The 25,745-nt window shown below is 35.7% G+C and overlaps 2 protein-coding genes across 7 annotated transcripts in view; both read right to left on the reverse strand.

Annotated features, from left to right (window-relative positions):
* Positions 1 to 1,884: 1,884 nt before the first annotated feature.
* Positions 1,885 to 10,128, reverse strand: eIF3h (eukaryotic translation initiation factor 3 subunit h). Its single transcript, XM_071585906.1, has 7 exons — positions 9,978 to 10,128; positions 9,632 to 9,785; positions 8,896 to 9,063; positions 5,197 to 5,446; positions 4,944 to 5,079; positions 3,236 to 3,454; positions 1,885 to 2,102 (listed from the first exon to the last, which is right to left on the reverse strand). The coding sequence occupies exons 1-7, from the start codon at positions 10,053 to 10,055 to the stop codon at positions 2,082 to 2,084; spliced, it is 1,026 nt and encodes a 341-aa protein (XP_071442007.1). The 5' UTR covers positions 10,056 to 10,128; the 3' UTR covers positions 1,885 to 2,081.
* A 7,594-nt stretch (positions 10,129 to 17,722) lies between these two features.
* LOC139688373 (rho GTPase-activating protein conundrum-like) overlaps positions 17,723 to 25,745 on the reverse strand; it is a 221,268-nt gene continuing 213,245 nt past the window's right edge. For 4 of the 6 annotated variants that reach the window (XM_071585912.1, XM_071585909.1, XM_071585910.1 and 1 more), the window contains 6 exons: positions 24,711 to 24,975; positions 23,450 to 23,700; positions 22,591 to 22,743; positions 22,268 to 22,434; positions 21,620 to 21,873; positions 17,724 to 19,128 (listed from right to left, as the gene is read on the reverse strand). In XM_071585912.1, coding sequence (XP_071442013.1) covers positions 18,926 to 19,128; positions 21,620 to 21,873; positions 22,268 to 22,434; positions 22,591 to 22,743; positions 23,450 to 23,700; positions 24,711 to 24,975 — 1,293 coding nt within the window. In that variant the 3' untranslated portion in view covers positions 17,724 to 18,925. Of the gene's footprint in view, positions 19,129 to 21,619; positions 21,874 to 22,267; positions 22,435 to 22,590; positions 22,744 to 23,449; positions 23,701 to 24,710; positions 24,976 to 25,745 lie in introns of all 6 variants that reach the window. The other 2 variants (XM_071585907.1, XM_071585908.1) reach the window with 1 other exon arrangement.

The raw sequence follows: 25,745 nt of genomic DNA on the forward strand, positions 1-25,745 counted from the left end.
ACTTACCATTTTGCTGAATCATAGGTATTACTCATTATGCTATTATAATGCTCATCATGCTATTTTCACTAAGTTGTCAGTTTATTTCAAATATTTGACTTATGATAGTTTAGTAGAATATTATGCATGCAAATCTATATCCATCCTCAATTACTGGAGCTCGTCTTTATCCTTTATGCTAGTAGTTTTTCTATTCCGCTCCGACGGTAAGTGAACTGCTTTCTCTCAACTGTCAGATACACATCCTCCTTATATTAAAACAGATTCACACTGGTCCAAAAGTTCTCTCTCCATCTGTTGACTTGAGTCACATACACATTATCCTGATAAAAGTCAAGATAATCATATATCCTTTACCATGTTTGGACATACGTTCTTTCCCAGTCACAATTATCTAGTAAGCATGTATCAAGTAGCTGTATTTCATTTTTGAAATTTAATTCTCTCTGCCATTACTTGCCACTGATTTCATAATATATTATAGATATAGATTATATATTTATTTCCAATTGTAATTTCCCCATTCCAGACATAGCTTCAAAATAAAAACAGACATTTGAGAGTGAGCTTGTTCTGAACCATAGCGATCATGTAAATGAAGAAAGAGACAGAACACAACTTATGCAGGAACAGATCCACAGGAAATCTAGAAACTTTTCATGAACACTGAATAGCCACTTCTACCATTAATTGAACTGAAAATACAGGGTATGGCGCTTAAATCTGGACAAACACGTGTTTCCTCACCGGGTTAGTGAAACCTTACCCAAACTTCTCTGAAGCATTATACTTAGCCACAGTATCGTATGCAGTTGATTTGGGGTACCCGAAAAAATCAAACTATTTCACTGGGCGAACGCCCGGCACTAACATTCTCGATGATAGCGGCTCTTTGATTGTACTCCGCACGTACGTACGATCTCAGACATTGAGGTTATGACTGTTTACTAGATGCCAATAGCTTTCAAGAATGCCCGGCTCTTGCCCCATATGGCAAGCAGATGAAGTGCAGGTCAGCACAATGGACCAAGAGGGACCTGTCAAGGATGGATGCTCTATACAAAAAATTTTCTATCCTGCCAAGAACACTGAGTCAACAATGGAATCTTACCCGTTTTCAGAATTTTTTTCTCATTGGCAGTCATGTTTTATTACAGAAAAAAAGCATAAAATATTCCTATTGGTGTGAGTTCGTCACATGCTACCAGCAGTGTGGTGCTGCAAACGAATCTACTCCCACCTAAAAATTGGAAACTGGAGCCCAACTGAGAAATTCAACAAGGGTATTTTTCAATGTAATGAGAAACTAATTATAAAAAAATATACAATGCAACAATTTCAGAGTGTAAAAATCATTTGCCTTGACTGGGATTCGAACCCGGATCCCTCAATGTCTGGTCGAGTGATTTAGCCATTTAAGCTACCGAGGCATCCACTTAAACTCTCAAATTTTGGGGCTTTTAAAGGAACTAGATGTTGTGACGAAATACCAAGCATACAATGTCACAGGCATTCGTAGTCGTGCGCAATGCATCACAGCCCACGAGGTTAAAGCCAACTTTTAAACACTTACGGTGTTTATACTTTGACAAATTAAAAGTAACAGTTGCGGCATCTCCCTCAGTTTCTTAGGAATAAAAAATATAATATATTGAATGAGTCCATTTTTGATATTATTTCATAGCTTAGAGTTGTACGCAAGACCTTTCTATTTAAGAGTCACCTCAGGCTATTTTCAAAATGTAGCATACAAGAGAGAGTTAGTTCCCTTCCCAAAAACATCCATTGCCACTCACCTTACATTTCATCTTAAAAGTTAAGTCCTTACATTATCATCATACCAACACCACCTCATTACTCAACACATTAAATTGAATCAATAGCTTAGATGTCATGTTGTTTTTAATCGCATTATCATACATGGTGTTTGTTTATTATTATCACGCAAATACACTTCCAGGATCAATACTAAAGTCAGCGTATTGAGTGAGTAGCGGCTGTATTTCTTTCAATTTCCTGACAAAAACACAGCACCTTGATAACTGGCGGCAACATCTGATGAATACACTTCACACCATCCTTCAAGGATCTTGAAGACTTGTCTAGGGAATGACAACAATAAACATGTTAAAACAGCTCAAAATGAAATCAATGAATATTTGATGATAGCGCAAGTCTACTATCACCTTCAGAATAAAACCAAGTTAATAAAATAAAAAGTTTTATTATAAATTATTCCCTAATGAAGAATGTATTAATATAGACTTGAACTAATGTTTACATTGGATTTTTAATGAAATTTTGTTATATCTACAATATTTATTTTACCTGATAACAATAGACGTACATTAATTAAAAAGGATTCAGTCAACTTAGTGAAATGTAATCAAAAAATATTGCACACATTAAATTAATTTTCACATGTTCATTTAAAATTACTTTCATGATACTGGCATATTTTGAAACGTAGAACTGGAATGGCTATATAATATTACTTTTGCACTAGTAACCAGGTCAGGAATAATACTTTCAGGTACCCACTAATAGTTGTATCAGTACTAGCACCTACATAAAGAATTTAGGATATTTGTCAGCACAATGATACTTGTACAAACACCTGAATATTATGCATTAAAATACCGCAAGTTAATTTTAACATTAGAATCATCTACTAAGTACTGACCTTTAAGAACTAAAAATAATCAAATACTTTCAAATGAATAATATATATTAGTTTTATGACTAGTGCATTGAATATGATATAAAATATTTTAAAACGTTATCACAATACATTTCCAAGAAAGAACAGACACATATACTACACTTAAAGAGATTAAATTAGCAATGACGATCATTTAAAATACTTAGGTGACACCCACACACGGTGACTGACTTTGGGAAGACACGCAAGCTCACAAAAGGTATTATTACTCATCCATTTAGCACATCACATCGATAAAGTAATCAAGCACAAGGCCAAAATGGCATACAATGATGACAAGTAGACAAATAGACGTTCAAACTGAGAGATCCAAGAATTTGGTTTCCCTTTGACGATCAATGATCATGAAACAAAACAAATTAATAAAATTTTCCCCTTCCAGAATCCTTCCACAATGATTTCATGTCTGGTGTTCCAACACACCCACCCCTGCACCGACTTGCGGGGTTTCACTTGGATACTGATGCATCACACTCCTTTAAAATGTTAATCCCACTTTAGGATTGAAATTACCTTTCCTTCCTTGGCACCTTGCAATGCTTGGGTCACAAAGAGTTTAGCAAGGGCTTGACTGCAGAACTGATTGGAATGGCGGCCATAAGTGGATATCTGACCGGCCACAATCATCGGGTTGAGACGTGCGGGCACAGGGAATGGACGGAAGAGTTTGTTCAAGTCCTCCTCGGGCAATGGAGGTTCTTCCTTGGCAGCACGAGCCGCATTTTCTTGAGCCTATGAAGAGAAGTACACATATCTTGTAGGCATGATGGAGACACTTGCCAAACATACACCCTGCACAATCAGAAAACTTGAAATGCAAGTTCGACAGTGTCTTAGAAGGGGCAAACAAAGAAACAGAGGAGACAAGGAGGAACAATAAAAAAGATGCTATATTTAAGTGCAGGAAAGAGAATATTGAGTTCATTATCCCCCAAAAACAGATAACACAGACTTTAAATATTTGTGTAATTTTTTAAATAAGCACATTTCTCAACATTTATTCATTGAACAATTTATTCTTATCCCTAAGAAAAATAATCATTCAAATCACCCAATAACTTGATTCTCACTACGGATTGAATATAATATTTCACTTAGCATGACACAATTAAGTCTTAGTTTGAATTTTAAAAGTAATTATAACATTTGAAACTACGGCCTGTGAACTAGAGAAGTACTAGAGGCGGCATACAGACTCAAAAGTTATGCGTGCATTATAGCCAAATATCTTTTTCATGACGATTATGGTAACAACAGGATAACCTTAGCCGATATTTCACTTTTAAAATCCTTTTGCAATTAAGTAATCATCTTACTGCCACATAATACATGAATACTTTTCCATAACAAAAGAGCAAATATATTATTTTAAACATTTTATTGATACCGAGAAGATTCTCGATAAGTTATTTCCAAACTCACTACGATAGAGTGAGTACCAATTTTTTACAGATTGAATGACTTTAATAGGATGAGTGCATAATTTTCTTGTGGGATGAGCATGCAGTCACATGCTTCAGGCCTAATGCATGATCACGTATAGACACCACAAGTTTGTCTACTGGACAATGAAAATGCACTCCTACACTAAAAGGTGTGATATTAAAATGTTCCATAAGTACATAAAAGGCTGCACAACAAAGGGCAAGAATAGGCTGTAAAACATATGTCAAGAATAATTATGCACACCAAAGTAATACTGAAATACATGGCAACACTTTTAGATGATATGGACAAATGTGAGTACCCACACACTGTCTGATGAAGTCATCAATCCTAACTGATAATTATTTATCCAATAAACCAGCGATTCATTGTCCTTTGAAACAATGCCCACATTGGAGAAAGTGTTACTGAATGGTACATTTGCAGAGTAATTCTAAAGATGCCTCAAGTTTCCTCATTGATTAAATACACAGAATTAACCCTAGTACAGTAATGGGGGGTGAAAAAACATCCCCGAGCGTGTTGAAATTCCACGCCAAACGAAAACTGCTTACGTTTGCGACCTTTACCATAATTCATGTCAATCAATGTGTCACGTGATTCTACTTTTAAAAAATGAAAGAAATGAGCCTGCAAGGGACTGTCATAGTCATAATTGGTGCGAGATATGAATTTCTGAAAATTGTCAGCATGGGTTACCAGAATAGGGTGAAAAAATAGCGTTACTGTTCTAGGGTTAAGACAAAAATGCCATTAAAATATTAGGAAAACCTACCCTCTTCTGCAAATATCTATGCTTGTCTTGCTGTTGTCTGATAACTTGTTGCTGGTGCCTGTTGAACTTCATTGCCTCCTGGTTCAATTCATCAACCCTTTCCATGAGGCACCGAAGATGCCCTTCCAATACAGAACTGGAAATAAATAAAAATCGCATGAAAAAAACCATATGCACACATCGAGTATATCACATTAACTATAATAAAATTACACTTCAATCACTACAATATATCTATATTTCTAGTTCTTACGCTGTTCCTAGGTCGAGGAAATTGGATCCCTCCTCCTCAGGAACCATTTCACTCAGCTCGGAGAGTAGAATATTGGTTAAATTTGAGTTCTGTACAACCACTGGAATTTCTGAGAACAGGCAATCAAATCCAACCTTCAGAGTCCTCAGGGCCTCGGGAGTGAATTCACCTTCACGGTACATGGCGATGGCTTGCGGGGTCAATCTGTAAGCCTTCAGAGATAGAAATCCACGGGCTGTTTTCTGGGTATCTATTCGGAGAGAAATATACATGGTTGAAGATGTGGGTTTGTCACTGGCAAATCTGCGACAGATCCAAAAGATGATGAGTCAGTGGACTTATCCAATGCATGTGCATTGCATTGAGATGGGTACGGATTACTTTTTTATCTGTCTGCTTTGCTAACATCTCATAAAAATGCAGAGGACAGGAAAAAATATGATGGGCTCAAACGTTTGACACTGAGCAAGTAGGAATTTCATTTAAACCACCACCAAGCTCCAAGAAATTTGTAATGTGCATATTACAGTACGTTACTTCCCTGATTCCAATCATTCAAGGTATTCTACCTATTTATTTAAGGTTGGTTTTGGATGATTCTCAACGATTACTTACTTCTACGTAAGAATTAAAACTTCCTTTCTTTTCCCCACATTATTTCCTTCTCCAATCACCTACAACTCTTTCTTCCTGCTGTCTAGAAGGCACTTCCGCTTCCTACCTACACCCTGCTTTTACAACATTCTCCCTTTTTTAAAGGTATTTGTAAGGTAATATTCTTTGGTGAGATGAAAGAGAGGAGTTTGGAATTCTGTGGATTATAGTGGAGGCAAACACTCGCTTTCACAACCATCAAAAAAGACAATGCACAGGGAAGATGTAAGAAAATTTCAAATCGAGTACAAACTTATAACACAGATTGAGAAATCGTACATAGGATTGCAAAAGCTACGGGGTCCAAATATCAACAGTGAACACAATTTAGTACATATGAAGGGGCATCAGAAATGCAAGAAGCTAAAAAAAAAAAAGAATGAGGATTCAAAGAAGAAGTAATTCAAGAGCAAGCAAAGAGATGAGCCTATGGAGAAAAGCTAACAAAGAGAATGAAATAGATAGGACTAATTCTGATGCACGAAAGTTGAAGGTCATGACTAAAGGAAATATGGAGGGGAAACTTATAGAAGAATACCTCGGTTGAACTACAAGAAGTATGTCACTGAAAATGTTGTAACATGGAATTAAGAGGAGGGGGATAGGATAGTTTCGAGGGCTACTAGGAACCACTTCTCAGATTGAAAACCAGTGGTGATGACTAATTGTTCTATGTCTAAACATTCTTAAACAGATGAACAATAGACCACTTATGGTCATGAAAAAATAGATGAAATAAATCAGAACCCAGGAATTCTCATCAAATTAATGAAACTGTTATAAGTCCACAGTCTTTCGTGATCTAGCAAAATAAACGTCAAGTGTCAAATACAAAACCATTTTAGATGAACTGAAGTCATTAAATAATAATTGTTATGCATATCTATACAAACAACTACATAAAGATCATTTCACTCTGCCGTTCTGAGCTACAAACGTCAAAGTGAGGACAAAAAAATGGATCTGAAACTAGTGATAAGATACAGATGAATAAAATAGGGTTAAAAGTGTGATAAGGGCACAGAAAACATCGCCAAGGGACATAAAAATTCCCCTATTTACCCACATTCAACTGATTTAATGTTGATGTCTTTTTTTCCCCAGGCATTCCACCGAAATATTTCACGATTTTTGCAGTTGTAAACATTAAAAGAGTCCAGAAGCATCACAATAACATTACAACTATTACTTAGAGATTCAGTCTGGACCTATCCCTCAAAGATTAATGCTAAATAAAAGGGTTAAACTCAACCCAAACTAAGCCCTTAGGCAAGTGAAATTTAAAAATTTATTTATTATATCTGTAGACTAGGAAATGACCATCTTAGGGTTTACCCGCAAGTGTCTAAAAGACATTACCCAGATTTGAACCCAAGACCTTTCAGTCAGTAACCAAACAACTCCTAACTAACTCAAAGAGTTGCAATATTCAGAGAATATCGAAAAGAATGATTCCTTAAGATTTAAAGTTGAACAGCTCTGCAACTGAATCATGGCAGCAAACAAAGAGCATCTCCTTCCCATTTATGGTTTATTATTACGATCAGGAACTTATGTCAAGACATATGTCCATTATTGTGCATTAAATACAAACTAAACTGTTCACAGAAATAGCTGATCTTTATAATCTACCATGGGAAATCTCTCTGATAAATGGAATAGTGCAAGGAAGGTAGCTATTTTTCAATCCACATTTACAACTTCTGGCACAGTTGCTGTAATCACCTTGAAAATTTCAAATATTCAATGAAATACTCTTAACTTAAGATGTAAGATTTTGTGTCATTCACATGGCTATCGAACATTCACAATTATTATTATTGTTATTATTACTTTTTATTTGCCCAGAGATCACAATACAAAAATACCAGGTGGGTGGTGTATGTACATGATATAAGGCACGTCAATGAGGAGCAAAGGTACAGGCTCAGTTAAGATACATAAAAGAAATTATGCTCATAGTTACATAAATGTTTGGCACAAACCCATGAACATTGGCTGTAACATGCACATACAATATCAAATTCAGAAAAAAATCATTGATCATTAACATGAATCAGACCATGACCATTGCTAGAAACTAAAAGTATGAACTTACTGGTTGGGAATATTGTTGAGATATTCATCAACCGAGTAAAACATATTGCGCTGTAGATATCTTTTTAATTTATGCCTGAATGCAGCAGTTCCCTTTGTATCCTTGATACTTTTAGGTAGTTTGTTATATAATCTGATGCCCATTTCATTGGGTCCCAATTTCAATGCTTTAGTTCTTATATTCCCATAATGGAAGTCATTTCTGCCTCTGGTGTAATGAGGATGATAGGCAGAGTTAAGAGAATAGTTGCCAATGTTATTTTTTATATATAGAATTAAAAACATAATGTAGATGCATGGGAGTGGTAGCAAATTTAATTCACGGAAAATAGGCCTTGATGGAGCATCGTGAGGTTTCCTGGTGATGATTCTAATAGCTTTCTTTTGCATTTTAAAGATGGTTTGAGAAATAGCAGCTGATCCCCATAATATTATACTGTAGGTTATATTTGAATAAATTTCCCCATAGTACAAATTGAGTAGTACAGTTTTACTTGTAGTTTCATACAGGTGTCTTAATAAGTAGCAAGTTGAACTGAGCTTGTGTTGAAGGGCTTTTACATGAGTATCCCAAGAAATATTTGCACATAGAGAAATACCTAGAAATTTGCATTCTGTCACACGCTCAATTGATAGGTCATTGATTTTTACCAGCAGATCATCTGACACGTTCTTATTGCGTGTAAAGTATACTATTTTTAACTACTTGAAAATTAAATGGCAGAATGTGGACAAATATAAAGATATGGGTAAATTCAACCACAGATATGGATTTCTAAAAGTATCTTAATGATTACAATGTATGTCAAGGTTTGGCCACAAATTTAAAAAATGTTAATCTTTTAGATGAGTGTATGTATGTATGTATGCATCCATCATTAATTATATATATTATAATTATGTATGTATAATCCATTATTAATGTCCTGCCTATAAAAAAATACTTACCATATATGAGTACTACTGATTCTTCGATGGAAGTTTGGTAATGGAATTGTGACTCTAAAAGTGGAAGACTTAGGAAGTTCCCAACGTCAGCACTTTGATACCACCCAACGTGATAATGGTCCACATTTACTTTGCGTAGGCGTCGCATCATTGCCAGCTGATACTCATCTGTGAATAACATACAACCTCTTAAACCATTACAAATCAAACCACACACCACATTCAGACTAAAGTGAACAGGAGCATATCAAGCAAACGAACACCACAAAATATTTATTAATTTATTTCTCAAATGCATTCGTGATATTAGTAACAGCACCACGAAGTAGTCAGAAAAAATAAGCAATATGGGTGATATAATCTCATGATATCATCTTGTTAACAGTTAAAAGGAAACTGTCACCCAAAATATTTTTAAATATGTGGCAAGGAGAGTTTGCCTTAAAGTATACATTGCTCCAATAATTAAATCAATGATTAAAAAAACCCATATTTTTAACAATTAATCATAATTACACATAAATAACTGAGCATCATGTTATGTCAAGAAAGCACTTTTACTAACATATCAAGGTATGGTTACTGTTTACAGGACATCGTGGTTAAATTACCATGAGTTCACTTCTCATATATATAGTAATATGATAAAGGCAGAATTTACATTGGAAACCAAATCAAACTTAACGGAATTGTATTATGTCAGGTGAATACTTTCATTAACCATTGAAAATCATACCTTCATCCATAGATTCATCGCTGTGCTTTGGGAAAGCAAAGCAATTTGTGATTTCCAATCGATTTTCAACTACCAATCCAAGCAATGCTCCTTGAGCAACTTCAATATTTCCAGTGGCTTCCTCATGGCAATGCTTAATAATTTTCATTACCGCCTGGAAATAAACAATACAGACATTAAAATCCGCTACACTAAAGCCCATTTTACGAAAAAATACGCCAAAATATTCAGATATTAAGCATACAAACAGATCTTTAATTTTACAAATAAGACGTGAATCTACAGATGGTGAACCCTAATCTATCGTACTCTACATGAGTTTCATAAGGATAACCACAACACTTACCAAACCATCCATTTGAACATAATTGATTGGAGATTCTGCTTCCCTTATCCTGCTAATAGCGGCCCTTGGATTAGCCATTTTTAAATATATAAACGAAACCAACTTTCTCTGTACTACCACACTTCTTCCGTCACGTCAAGAAATGACTACAGAAACAAATGATGTATGAAAAGGAAACCTATGTATAGATGGCGTTATGAAGGAAGTATTACGGATGGTATAGTTATCAGGGTCCTGTAACATATAGATGGAAAATAGCGCAATGATTTGTTACATAAATAAAGATATGGAGGATTATCAGATGGATGACAATCGCATAAATTCTTATTCATGGCTCTAACATAGAATTTAAAATTTTAATCAGTTAAAATTATTTCTTTTTACTCGCCGAGGAGTATAATTCAAAAATACCCGGTGGTTAGTGTATGTATATCATAGAAGGCACGTCGAAAAGGAATAAAGATACAAGCTCAATTAAAATAAAAAGGAAATGGTGCTTATAGTTACATTATATTTGGTAAAACCCATGAATATTGACTGTAACGTGCGCTCAATATCAATTTTTAAAAATCAATATGAACTAGACCTTGACCGTTGCCATAAGCTATGAGTGTGAATGACTATGGTCGTGAATGTTGTTCAGATATTCGTCAACCGAGTAGCACATATTACGTTGTAGATATATTTTTCACTAATGCCAGAATGCAGTAGTTCCCTTAGTATCCTTTATACTTTAGGGTGTTCGTTTTATAATCTGATACCCATTTCATTGGGTCCTAATTTCAATGCTTAAGTTCGTATATTCCCAGAATGGATGTCATTCCTTCCTCTGGTGTAATGATGATGATAGGCAGAGTTTAGAGAATTGTTGCCAATGTTATTTTTTTATATACAGAATTACATTAAAAATATAATGTTAATGCACGGGAGTAATAGCAAATTCAATTAATGGAAAATAGGCCTTGATGGAGCATTGCGAGGTTTCCTGGGGATGATTCTAACAGCTTTCTTTTGCATTTTAAAGATGGTTAGAGAAATGGCGGTTGATCCCCATAATATTATACTGTAGGATATATTTGGATACATTTACCCATAGTATAAATTGAGTAGTACAGTTTTGCTTGTAGTTTCATACAGGTGTGTTAATAAGTAGTAAGTTGAACTGAGCTTGTGTTTAAGGGCTTTTACATGAGTATCCCAAGAAATATTTGCGCATAGGGAAATACCTAGAAATTTTCATTCTGTCGTATGTTCAATTGATTGGTCATTAATTTTTACCATCAGATCATCTGACACATTCTTATTGCGTGTAAGGTATACTATTTTACTTTTATTTACATTTAAGTCTAGAAGGTTGTCTGTACACCACTTGTTTATTGCAAGTGTGACAGACTTAGATTTTTCCACAAGGCTGGAATATGTTTGTGTTGATATTTTTACATTAGTGTCATGAGCATACAACACTGGTATTATACCTTCATAATTCTTTAAGCAGCTAGGTAGGGCATTGATATATATCAGAAAAAGGAGTGGTCCAAGGATTGAACCTTGGTATACTTTGGATGAATATTTTAACCCTTCTACTGAGAATACTACTTTCTGAGTGTGATTGAAAATATAGGACTTAATAGAATAGGAATTAGAGGAATTCCTCTAATTTGGATTGAGTTTAATGAATAGTCTATTGTTGTTTACATTATCAAAAGCCTTTGACAAGTCAAAAAACATCCAAAGAGTTTTGCGTTTAGCATCCAATGAATTAAGTATGCTGTCGATTGCCTGACATAGGGCAGTTGTGGTAGACCTTTCAGATCTAAATCCATGCTGAGAATTTGAAAGGAGGAAGTTTTTTCGAGATACGATGATATTAGCATATAAATGGGTTTTTCAAATATTTTAGCAAATGTATTTTGGACGGCTATTGGTCTGTAGTTGTTCAAATCATTGACACAGCCATGGTTTTTATAAATGGGCACTACTTTTGATTCTTTTAATTGGGATGGGAAAATTCCTTGCATCAAAGTTTCATTCATTAAAAATAAAAGGGATACTTTTATGGCTTCAAAACAATGATGAGCAGCTTTATCTGGAATTTCATCTGGGCCAGTACTGGATTTGTTTCTGAGAGAGAGGAGACAATAGTTTTTAGATTGGCTTCAGAACAAGGCTTGGCAAACTTTGATGATGGTGCATTTGCAAACAGCACATTGGCTGGAGAAATTGTTGGGCAAGGAGCTGATATGTAGTATTTGTTAAATTTATTACCTAGAGATAAATAGCTTATGGCAGTGTTACTTTCAGGGTTACAAAGTTTTGGGAGAGAAAGGTGTGGATTTTTCTCACCTCTACAATCATTCATATTTCCCATGCAGTTTTGGAATTATTATTGCAATTAAGAAACTTTGAGCAAATAAAATGCATTATTATAATTCATCAACCTAAGGTTGAATATGTGGTTTGTACATGATCATCCTACAGGGGAATCTGCCTGATTTTTCCTTATTTTTTCTTCAATGGCTTGTTCCACGCTGTTCTTTAGGATACTAATTACAATTTTGCTGAAGGCTGAAGCCATTACACTTACATATTCCCTTTTAGATAGTTAGATCTTTCCTGTTCATTTATTATGTATGACAGACATCATTTATGAGCATCATTCTTTCAGCATTTCTCCCCCTCCAGTACCTACCTAATTAAACATCTTACACGAGAGCACTGATATTAGAGAATCATTTTCCTAAATGGCTGCTCAACCTCTTGATCCAAAATTGTACATAAGGACCTAATCTTACCATTTATCGTATTTCATTGTCGTATCGCATTTTCTGCTCCTTCTACAGTCCCAAAACTGGAAAAATGTCTATGACCTTAAGTTAGTAGATGAAGGTTTCAATTACTTTTATTCAATTTTCAAACACAATTTTGAATTGTGTTTTCCAGTAACACATCATAAAATATTTCATAGAACAAAATGTAAGCGATGGCTAACTGACAAGATTCGTAACTACTCAACTATCCTTAAAAAACTTGCTATCTCCAGTAAAAGCTCAAACAATCATGAACAAAGGTTACTCTATAAGGAATTTCAAAAGTACTACCATAAACTGATTTTTACCACAAAAAGAACTTATAATGATAATAAGTTACTTAATTACAATAATAACTCCAAAACTGCGTGGGAAACAATTAATGACTATAGAGGTTAGAAAAATCCACAACTTACTCTCCCAAAACTTTGTAAACCTGAAAATAACACTGCCATTATCTATTCATCTTTAGCTAATAAATTTGACAAATACTACATATCAGCTCCTTGCCCAACAATTTCTCCAGCCAATGCGCTGTTTGCAAATGCACCATCATCAATGTTTGCCAAGCCTTGTTCTGAAGCCAATCTAAAAACTATTGTCTCCTCACTCAGAAACAAATCCAGTACTGGCCCAGATGAAATTCCTGATAAAGTTTTTCATCATTGTTTTGAAGCCATAAAAGTATCCCTTTTATTTTTAATGAATGAAACTTTGATGCAAGGAATTTTCCCATCCCAATTAAAAGAATCAAAAGTAGTGCCCATTTATAAAAACCATGGCTGTGTCAATGATTTGAACAACTACAGACCAATAGCCGTCCAAAATACATTTGCTAAAATATTTGAAAAACCCATTTATATGCTAATATCATCGTATCTCGAAAAAAACTTCCTCCTTTCAAATTCTCAGCATGGATTTAGATCTGAAAGGTCTACCACAACCGCCATATGTCAGGCAATCGACAGCATACTTAATTCATTGGATGCTAAATCCAAAACTCTTTGGATGTTTTTTGACTTGTCAAGGGCTTTTAATAATGTAAACCACAATAGACTATTAATTAAACACAATAGAATAGGAATTAGAAGAATTCCTCTAAACTGGATGAAGTCCTATATTCATAATCGTACTCAGAAAGTAGTGTTATCAGTTGATAGGTCAAAATATTCATCTGAAGCATACCAAGTTAACAAAGGTGTTCCACAAGGCTCAACCCTTAGGCCACTCCTCTTTCTGATATACATCAATGGCCTACCTAACTGCTTACACAAATAATGATGGAATAATACCACTGTTGTATGCTGACGACACTAATGTAATAATATCAACATAAACATTTTCCAGCCTTGTGAATAATGAAAGTCTGTCACACTTGCAATAAACAAGTGGTGTACAGACAACCCTTAGGCCACTCCTCTTTCTGATATACATCAATGGCCTACCTAACTGCTTACCCAAATAATGATGGAATAATACCACTGTTGTATGCTGACGACACTAATGTAATAATATCAACACAAACATATTCCAGCCTTGTGGAAAAATCTAAGTCTGTCACACTTGCAATAAACAAGTGGTGTACAGACAACCTTCTAGACTTAAATGTAAATAAAAGTAAAATAGTATACCTTACACGCAATAAGAATGTGCCAGATGATCTGATGGTAAAAATTAATGACCAATCAATTGAACATACGACAGAATGAAAATTTCTAGGTATTTCCCTATGTGCAAATATTTCTTGGGATACTCATGTAAAAGCCCTTCAACACAAGCTCAGTTCAACTTACTACTTATTAACACACCTGTATGAAACTACAAGTAAAACTGTACTACTCAATTTATACTATGGGTAAATGTATCCAAATATAACCTACAGTATAATATTATGGGGATCAGCTGCTATTTCTCAAACCATCTTTAAAATGCAAAAGAAAGCTATTAGAATCATCACCAGGAAACCTCGCGATGCTCCATCAAGGACTATTTTCCATGAATTGAATTTGCTACCACTCCCGTGCATCTGCATTATGTTTTTAATTCTGTATATAAAAAATAACATTGGCAACTATTCTCTTAACTCTGCCTATCATCATCATTACGCCAGAGGAAGGAATGACATCCAATATGGGAATATAAGAACTAAAGCATTGAGACATCTACAGCACAATATGTTCTACTTGGTTGGCCAATATCTCAACAATATTCACGACCAGTAAGTCCATACTTTTAGTTTCTAGCAATGGTCATGGTCTGATTCAGGATGATGATCAATGATTTTTCTGAATTTGATATTGCATGTGCACGCTACAGCCAACGTTCATGGGTTTGTGCCAAACATTTATGTAACTATGAGCATCATTTCTTTTATGTATCTTAATTGAGCCTGTGTCTTTGCTTCTTTTGATGTGCCTTATATCATGCACATACACCACCCACCTGGTATTTTTGTATTGTGATCTCTGGGCAAATAAAAAGCAATAATAATAATTTACCTAGCCATTTTTCAGGATTTCAGCAGGATCATAATACCTACTCATCTTTCTAACCCATCTCCATGCATCTGCACTACTCCTGTATAATAATGAATGGTCTCTTTCTCTACATGCCTTTTCCATAAATTTTCAATTAGTTTCCTTACACTTTTGTTACAAGTTCTATAGATAAGTTTTCCATTATTTTGAAGTTCAACTCTAAACTCTAACATATTGTAATTATATCAAACTTTTTTTCACAGTTACAGTGATAATCTATACCTTACTTAAAGTTCCTTGCTGAGTCCACTAAATGTACCACAGTTATCAATCCAAATGTTCATTTGATAGGAGAGGGTAGAGCTCACCTAACACTAAACCCAACATGTGAAATTCACACATCAGGATAAGGAGGTCTGCTCCTTCCCATGAGACATCTGTGCTTTCTCAGTAAGTTCTGACACCCAAAATATTACACAATTCAGGTGAAGCTTAGGATGCCCCCCCGAGTCATCACCGGGAATCAAAAGCCTTCTGGTTAAGTAGCTCAGCACTCTAACCACTGGACTACTACGCCACCCTTTTATATGCAGGGTGCGGTGAAAAAAATTCCTTTTCTGATTTATAAAAAAGGAAGTTATTTTGCCGTATCCTGTATATAAGCATAAACATTTCTTTATGTTTGAATTGTACGTACATTCATAACGATATATTCATGAGTCTGGCAGAACTCTATCAACCTCCTACCATTATCATATCCTATATCTTGTCAACAAGGGCCAACAACTCCCATTTCCTCCTGTCCATTTAAGTAACCAATTATAATCAACTCGTATACATCTGGGCAATCACCTGATAGTTATCCTAAGCCCTTTTAAAATTCTCTCTTCTTTAAAACTAAAACATCATCATCATCTATAACCTCAAGTTCAGTGGGCACCTAACATCAACACTCATATTTTGTCTCATTGTCCTCTCATTCACTCACTTCCAGCTGATTATTCCTTGTTTCCATTTCCTTTACACCTTGACAGCAGCTTCAGTTTTGCTTTCTGTTTTTCTCCACTCTGCTTCAAAATAGGCAGCGTTCTTGTCCTCAGCCTTTCTTTTTTGTTTCCATCATAACATATCCATTTTAAGGGTCTCCATTTCTTACACTATTCCATCAATTTTTCCTCTTCAGCCTTACATGTTCCATGGTCCACAAATCAAAGTCATTTGGTTTAGCCAAAGTCGATGTCTGTTTTCTTCCCTCAGGAATTTCAGCATGGGTTTCTTTCACCGAGGTAAGGTGCTTTCACACTGCAGAACTCACAACTCAAGAAGATCAGGATTTTTAGGCAGAGTTTTCTCCTCAAGGGAGATTGGCTCAACCACCACATCTTCAGAGGACTCCCATTTCCTGCATATGATATACATGCACGTGCTTTGCCCAGCTTCTCTTTCAGGGGCTGCCCAGCCAGAAACCCTAGCTTCACCACAGAAAGCAAACCCTTCCAGCTACCACTGAAGGTGCCTTCATAAATACCCAGCCTCAAGAGAGACAAACAAAATTATTTTGTTTAAGCCATAGTCGTCTATGTTAAACATTTCTATGATCACAACTCTTCCTTTCAGGCCCCTGAATTACCATTTGTCGTGGTTCATGCCTTCTGCTCTTAATGATGTGGTGGATTTCACTCGTCATTTGTTTGTGGAATTCCAGGATGTGCCGCTAGATGCTACCTTGGGTACGACCCATGAGGAAGGCACCATGACCCATGCGGAAGGCAGTCACGTCACGACTCCAACCGAGCGTCCATCCCTCTTGTGCACGACGTGCCACATAGCATATTTCTAACAACGTTGACCTTGGTCTGTCATAAATAGCACACGGATTAAATCCCCTGATTATACCAACACTTTAAGTGTGATTAATTAGTATTCCTGGCACCGGCCAAACTAATATTATTTCCAGCCACACCACAACATGCATTACTCAGTGAACAAATACAGACATAAAAATTCCCTGCATCCATTCCTAATCATTTAAAAAATAGATATGTTACCATTACATTATGTTTTTGACTTTGTTGGATTCCAATGTTTGGCACCTGCACCCACTTTAACAAGAGCTCTGACATCATGATGGCAAAATGACACCCAAGACTGACACACACAGCCTTTTGCGTAGCGGGCAAGTGCACTGCAAAACTGACTGTTAGGTATTCCCTTTTGAACCAATGTGTTTTTAATTTACAGAGTATTAATTTTTAATTATAAATAGGCTGGATCAGAAAGAGCTACAAATCATGTGTGATGTTTTCGGATTTGAGTAACAGTTTTTCTTAAAAAAAAAATGGTTATCTATTACAAGAGGTTCACTATGAATAAGTACATTCGTGTAACACATGACAGATGCGAGACCAATAAATAACAATAAAAACAAAGTAGGCATTATATTTGTAAGTATTCTGAACATGTACAGTAAGTAACAAATAATTCATTCACAATATTGATGAAAGTTCATTAGAAATATTTTTTTAGTATTTACATATACCAAAAAAAAATATGACGCCTTATAATAACACGCAAATATGCAGATACCTGCAAATGACCAGATTTTAAAGAAGACATATTAAGGAAAGAAACATTTCTTACAAGAAAAAACTGTGACTTTTTACAAATGTATCAAATTCATAAATTAATACATACCATGATATTACATAACATGTAATACTATATTACTCGGACGTGGCAAAACAAAATTACAAAATAATCAATGTGTCCCAAATCAGCTCTTCGTTACTGCATTTCTACACTGCCTTAAAATGCAAACATAACTGCACTATTATCACGCAGTGGAGAAATGGACAGGGACTATGTTGGGCCCATGACCTGAACACATGTGGTAGTCCTACAGCTATCCACACACAAAATGCTCAACACTTGTCAATTAGGGTCGGTAACAACCCCACAAATATTTAGAGCCAGATGTAAGCTTAGAAATGCTTAATCAAATGTTGACGACATTGATTCAACTGAATCAGGTAGGTACAAAGATAGCACAACATTTAACTGTACAATATTAAAGGAAACTAATATTTTGAACACTGATTTAAACAATTGGAAAATGTAGCTTAAAACATAACACTTCATCTTTAACAATCACTTCTTTGTATTCTTGGGGGATGGGGGGGCGGAGGGGGCAGATTCATTCCACGCAATTGAAGCCCTTGTGACAGTACTCATCAACAATCCTACTTACCAACAAGAGCCAACAAATTCCATGCACATTGAGCTATATGAGGTATAAGAATTTGTTGAACTCTCAAAATTGACTTTCTTCAATCAAGGACACAGTCTAACACATATGAACATAAATAATTTCATATAGATATCCATGTAGTCCTTAACAAATCAACGAACATATCAATGCACCGAAAAAGATCAAGTTGACAGCTGTCATAAAAAGTCTCTCGCAAAATCACCACCACTCAACCACACGTTTTCATCACCCTTTGGCATAAGCATTTCTCACTAAGCACATTCTTCACTGTGACCAAAGAAGAGTCTTGAAGCACCATTGTATTAACATGCTGTATTTTAAAGAAAATAGTTTTTTAGTCAGAAGATGGCTTTTGTGACGCCACAGACACTGCCACTCAAGCCCACCTTTTGGACACTAAAAGTATCTTTGGTTCTCGTGAGGTAAGTTGCCATTTTGCTTCTCAGAATGAGAAATACTGACAGCAGGTGATGGCATCGAATGCACCAGATTGTTCACATCATTCTCCCTTTGGTGATGGCAACACACGACCCAATGCACACCTGGGTTCTGCTTCAAAACTGCCACTAAACTAACATTGTGCTCCAGCTGTCTAAAGTCTAAAAAAAAAAAAGAGAGAAAATTTAAAAGGATCCAATACATTCCATTATTATTTACTTAAAACAGAGTTTTGGAAAGTTTCAATAATAAACATAATACTAGCATGTATGCAAGCTGAAACATAAAAAAATGTAAGCATAAATAAAAATGTTCTTTTTTGCAACCTAAGTATGACCATGTTGAGGGATTTGCAAACATCAGGTCACAATAACACTTGAATATTACTGCCATTAGTCCAGAATGATAGTCCTACAGTATTATACCATGGGGATCGGCTGCTATATATTAAAACATCTTTAAAATGCAAAAGAAAGCTATTAGAATCATGATCAGGAAACCTCACGACGCTCCATCAAGGACTATTTTCCATGAATTGAATTTACTACCACTCCCGTGCATCTGCATTATGTTTTTAATTCTCTATATAATGATAACATTGGCAACTATTCCCTCAACTCTGCCTATCATCATTATTACACCAGAGGAAGGAATGACATCCATTATGGGAATATAAGAACTAAAGCATTGAAATTAGGACCCAATGAAATGGGCATCAGATTATAAAACAAATAACCTATAGTATAAAGGATACTAAGGGAACTACTGCATTCTGGCATAAGTGAAAACTCTATCTACAGCGTAATATATTCTACTCAGTTGACGAATATCTCAACAATATTCACGACCAGTAAGTTCATACTTTGAGTTTATAACAATGGTCATGGTCTGATTCGTGTTGGTGATCAATGATTTTTCTGAATTTGATATTTCATGTGCATGTTACAGTCAATTTTCATGGGTTTTTGCCAAATATTATGTAACTGTGAGCAACATTTCTTTTTATGCATCTTAATTGAGCCTGTGTCTTCGCTCCTATTTGACGTGCCTTATTTCATGCACATACACCACCCACCTGGCATTTTTGTCTTGAGATCTCTGGGCAATTATAAGGAATAATAATAAAAATGGTCCTTGCCATAAGCACAGAGACCTACACAATTTGAAATTAGTCATTTTTGAGCATTTTTTTTTACTTTATTTCATGAAGTATTTATATGAGAATTGCAGATGGTATACAGAGATATATTTTTATTACAAATGTCGCGATGTTGAATCTTATTTCTCTTGTGATCATTCAATTGTCTGACAGAGGAGCAACTATTTAAATTTATCTGCATGGAAGTTCGTTTCCCATATGTTATCCAAGTAATTTAATCTTATGACGGAGAGTACGTTCTCAGCAATCCCTCTCAATCCAGAAGCAAATTTGAGCATCCTCCACCTCTCTAAAAGTACTAATTACATATGGTTGCGCTACCCTACACTAGAGGGACTAAAATTGTACTTTCACTGATGGCCAAGAAAAATTTACTTTTGCTTTTATAAATTTCTAAAAAAATCAGTGATCAATTGTTTCAATTTCATATAATTCCTTAATTAAAATTTTCTGAAGGGAGTATATATTCAATATAATTACACAGGTATTCCAAATGTGGCCAAACTAATGTGAAGTAATACTAAGTGTTGGAAGATTTACAATACTGATACTTGGTAAGAATGAAAGATGAAAAAATACATTAGCAGATAGTTCATCCCAAATTCTGAACAGCAGAATGTGCAAGCAATGAAATATTATGAACTAGTTTGCAGGCAATCTATGTGTCTTGTTATGTAGATCAAAGAGCTGAGAAAAATTAAGCCACCACTTCATGAATTACTGGTTACAGAAAATTACTCTTAGCAAACATGATGAAAGTTATCCAAACCATTCTTGGATTATTGATGGCTTTGAATTGATTAAATACATGTCAGAAAAATCATTGCTGATGTTGAAACAGGACAAGTTTGGAGGTGATAGTGAGGGCTCCCACTCCTCAATATCATTGCACAATATCAATATCACCTCCCTAAAATATCTCATAGGTTACGAGGCCCTTGAATAACCAACAAATAATGGAAATAGTGAATTGCCAATGCCTCACTCAGTCCATAGAGGCTGCATGCTGAGCAATGGGAAACAGATCGACAGTGGATGATTATTGCCAGTTACCCAGAATCACATTGCAGACTACTAACCTCTCCAAACTGTAAGTATAACCCTTGCCATTCAGGGGTTATTTGAAAATGGCACTCCTGATGGTCAAGATTATTAGTCACTGCCATCAGTAAGCTATGCAGAGATGTGCAAAAATGAATTGCCATCGTCCGCAAATAGCTCTTTACAAATGGACAAACCATTTCCACCCTTGAAATCTTCAAAACTGTGAAAACCATCCCCAGTCTGCAGTTACCAAAAATTTTAAAGACAGACGACTTAACTATGAAATCTAGGTGTATAACTGGTTTGATATCAGGTCTTAGCCTGGAGATACTCGCTTCAGTCAACATTCATATTTATGAATAATAAAATATTCTCCCTTCTTTTCAAATCTCTAAATCTCTAAAACAATCCAAACGCACAGCAAGAACATGTTTTCTTTGGAAACTTACTAAGATTTCCTCCAACTTCATAAAGTGAATGAGATATAAGGGCATCAGTCGCCGTCGGTGACTCACTGCCCCTTCCGACTTGCTTCAAGTAGGGGCACAAGTTGCTCACATCCGACGGAAGACCTGCAACTATGTTTGCAGCAAACCTCTCTATCAATGGATGTGACGATGTCCCTCTCCTCCCTTCTCGACTCTTCAAAACAAGGCTGATACAGTCATTGCTCTTCCTTTGTCTGAATGCCTCTTCCATCACCCTTTAAGAATGAAACAAATAACAGACAAACCATTATTAATAACTCCACAAAGAGAAGAAAAGATTACAAAGAAAAGTATCCCCATTTACATAATAAATAACCAGATTATACCAATAATAATATAGCTAAATATACAGTAATAATGCATATGGTTTTCCCCATTCTTTCTTTAATGATGGTCAGATTACGATTGCAACCATGGTCGATTAAATTTGACCATACCTTGACGAGGTAATACAGTAGCAGATAGTTAATCCAGAATTCTGAACAGTAGAATGTGCATACAATGAAACATTTTGAACTAGAAACAAAATATTAATTAAAAGGATATGACACTCAAATACTCTGTTTTCTATTTAGTACTCAGAGGAGTACTGAGTAGTTTTTTCTTTACCTCAACACTACATCTCCTGCGGTGGTGACATCGAATGGCTTCAGAGTGAACTCTGTTATCCCCAGCTGTGGAGCACTGATGTGTAATGTCCCATCGGGTGAATTCACATCTTCACCATTATCCTTGCCGTCATTCACCGCATTTCGCCTCCCAAGAAGTTTTTTCATCTGACAAAAGCATGAGAGAGTTATCAGGTGAATACGTAACGGATGAACACTTTTAGTTACATCTGAATTTTCTTCATCTACACAAAAGAGTGCACTTTTTTCATATTTAGCAGAGTCAGATAAAAATCTCATGTTTGCATCAGACAACTGACTTACTGGTCGATTGTTTTCCTTTTGAAGCAGGCGTGCTTTCTCTGCAATGCATTGTCGACGAATGCCAGCCAACAACTCAGCTGGCACCAGCCATAGATTATCTCCAGATGAAATCAAGGCCTCCGTTAGGCGGCATGTAACAGCGGCAAATTCCACCTTTGGCATGGATAAAATGATATGTTTAAGGCTCGATGGGTCATCGATTCTTCACTATTTGAATGTGAATATCGGGTGGAAACCAATTTGAAAGTGACACTAAGATATTTCTATGATGGCACAATATCAAATGCTAAACACTATGACACGACATACAAATTAGAGTCATTTAAACAGATACAGTAGGGCCTTGGCGTGTAGAATGGCATTTGAATCTGGACGTGAAAAGGGGGGGGGGGTGAGGAAGAATGAATATGACCCTTACTTTACATACTCAGAATGAAAACTGTCTCAGCTCTTTTCATTACTGTCCTCTGGACACCCGACTTTTATGAATCATGCTATCTCCATGCATATAGATATGCAAAATATGCATGCTAGATATTTTGAACACAATTAGTTACAACAGTAGACATGAATTATATTTTTACGAGCATATTTTTCATGCAAAATGCAAGCTAAGTTTCAGTACCATCGTTATGATGATGTAGGGATATGAGGCAATGTTCATTGAAAAGGGAATGCATCAGACAGCAAAATTCTTCTCCTCTCAATTATTATATGAGACGTTTCAAACAATTATGTCTCTCCTGCAAGGCTGAATATTTAATTAATATTTTTTAACCATGCCAGAATTAATCATTACTTAAAAAATTACATTAACCTTAACATTTATCTAAGAGAAAAAATAAATAATATGTATCACCTGGGTTTCCAAGGCGGAATTGGCTCCTTGGTTGCTGCCCTTCTGGATTAGGTCGACGTGCCTCGGAGGGAAGAGGTTGGGTGCCATTACCATGGCAACATTGTGAGTCGACATGCGATTTGATGCCTCGTGGTTTGAAACCCGCTCCAGGAAGGATAGAATGACCCTAAGGGAGTCCCGATTGGCAGGTGGCAACATGAGTGCCAATGCATTCAGTGCCTTGGCCCTCTCACCATTCTTTTCCGGAAGGACTGCAAGAAGAGGAATCAGCAATATTAATGCCAGGATGTTATTTGGAACAAGTCATTGAATTTGTTCTACGTATTGGGCTTTTTTTAATGCTCCTGAGCTTGTGAAAAATGCAGATTCAGAACAAAGCAAACAAACGATTTTGGGAAAAATTTGCTGAATTTTCAAGGTTGGAGGAAATTTTAATCATTTCAAAATGACAAGTGATTCTTAAGAGTATCATACCATGCATACATACATGCTTGCTTTACCTATATATGCACCAATACCACAAAGGTGGATATGTATACCCCACCATATTGTATACCTTTGTGGTGTACGATCTGTGACCAAATCCAGGAAAAAGCAAACATTTTATTTTGATCACAAAACTGAATCCTGAGTCCATAGAATAATTGCTAATGAAATGTGTAAAACAAGAATATTATACTAAACTTCATCATCTCGCACAGTGTTCATGTATACAGGGTGCGGCGCTTAAATCTGGACAAATTTCAATTTGAATTTCCTGCCATATCATAGTTTTACTGGAGGTCACGATCGGCATTTTTGAAAGGTATAGGTATCTAGCAAACAGTCATAACCTCAAAATGGCCAAGATGTTACGTACAAGAGCGGAGTGCAATCGAAGAGCTGCTATTATCAATAGTGTTTGCACTGGGCGTGAAATAGTTTGATGCTTTGGCTACCCCAGATCAACTGTTTATGATATTGTGGCTAGGTATAATGCTTTGTAGAAGTCTGGGGAAGGTTTCACTGAACCGGTGAGGAAACTCATGTTTGTCCCGATTAAAGCGCTGCATCCTGTATAACATCAGTATATCTTAGACCAAAACTGGGGATAGACGCTTAACACATTTCTATTTTTGAAACAGGAAAACTCATTTACTTACTGTTTGATATATACAATCTTACACTCAACCTTTCCGTTTTTGAAACAGAAATATTACATTAGGCAGATGGCACAGTGTCAAAACGTCAACCTTTGAATTTATAGTGAAGAGGTCCTCACCATGACACCTGTAAAAGGTTTCCACTAAATCCAGGGTTAGCAGTGGCTCAGGTAGATCCCTCATGAACCGTTTCAGCAATGCCGATAAGTCATGAACAGAACAAGCACCCAGGATTGAGTCCACAGCAGCATTCCAAGAAGCGTAAGACTCTGATCGGTAGACCTCCTGGTCAAGCCTCTGTTTGGCACCCTCCACCTTGGCATTGTGTCCCGCCACGCGCAGAATACCTTGTTCGCACACGCCATGCTCTAAATGGCCAATGAGCTGTGGAGAATCATAATCATCAGGAATTTTAGCATTAATTTACTTTATTTTTGACTAAACATCAATAATACGTAAGTATTTAAAAAATGAAATATGCAATCAAATAGAAATTTAAATTAATGAATTAACCGAAAGATGTCCACCTAAACAGAAATTAGCCTGATGAATGGAGAAAGTATTTCCAAATGCCTCTGTGAATGATTTGGACGTCAAGGTGAACGAGTAATTGAGAGAGAATTAAGAAACTTCGATATTTACATGGCTAACAACATATAATAATGGCACAAAAAAAACACAAAAGCTTTTACACATCATACCATTCAAAATGATTTTCGGAAAACTTTTAAGTAAAGTTACGTTTTGAAAGGAAAGGACAATCCAATATATTAAATTTCTAAAACAGTCATTCAGTAAAATAGGTTTGTTAGTTAAGACTGTAAAATGGACTTTACCACAATATTCTATTCGGCCACATTCTATTAATTCTAAAGCACTGAAAGGTATATCAAAAGATAATACAAAGTCAATATCTATGATCTGTCATTCAATTTATTTTTCCAACACAAATCAGTCAGCATGGAGTATATTGGACTGTAATTGTAGTTTGCTTTAATCGCCATCCTTTACCTAATCTTGTAATTGTCATCAATGTAATGTCAAGGGGTGAGGTAAAAGAAGGGACTATATAGTCTCAATCTAGTTCCATTAAAAACTATTTTAAATGTGTTACCTTCGGCATGACTTTATGGAATTTGCATAACATTTTGAAA

This window comes from Hetaerina americana, unplaced genomic scaffold, assembly GCF_022747635.1.
Source record: "Hetaerina americana unplaced genomic scaffold, ioHetAmer1.1.p SCAF_2, whole genome shotgun sequence".
NCBI classification, from domain to species: domain Eukaryota; kingdom Metazoa; phylum Arthropoda; class Insecta; order Odonata; family Calopterygidae; genus Hetaerina; species Hetaerina americana.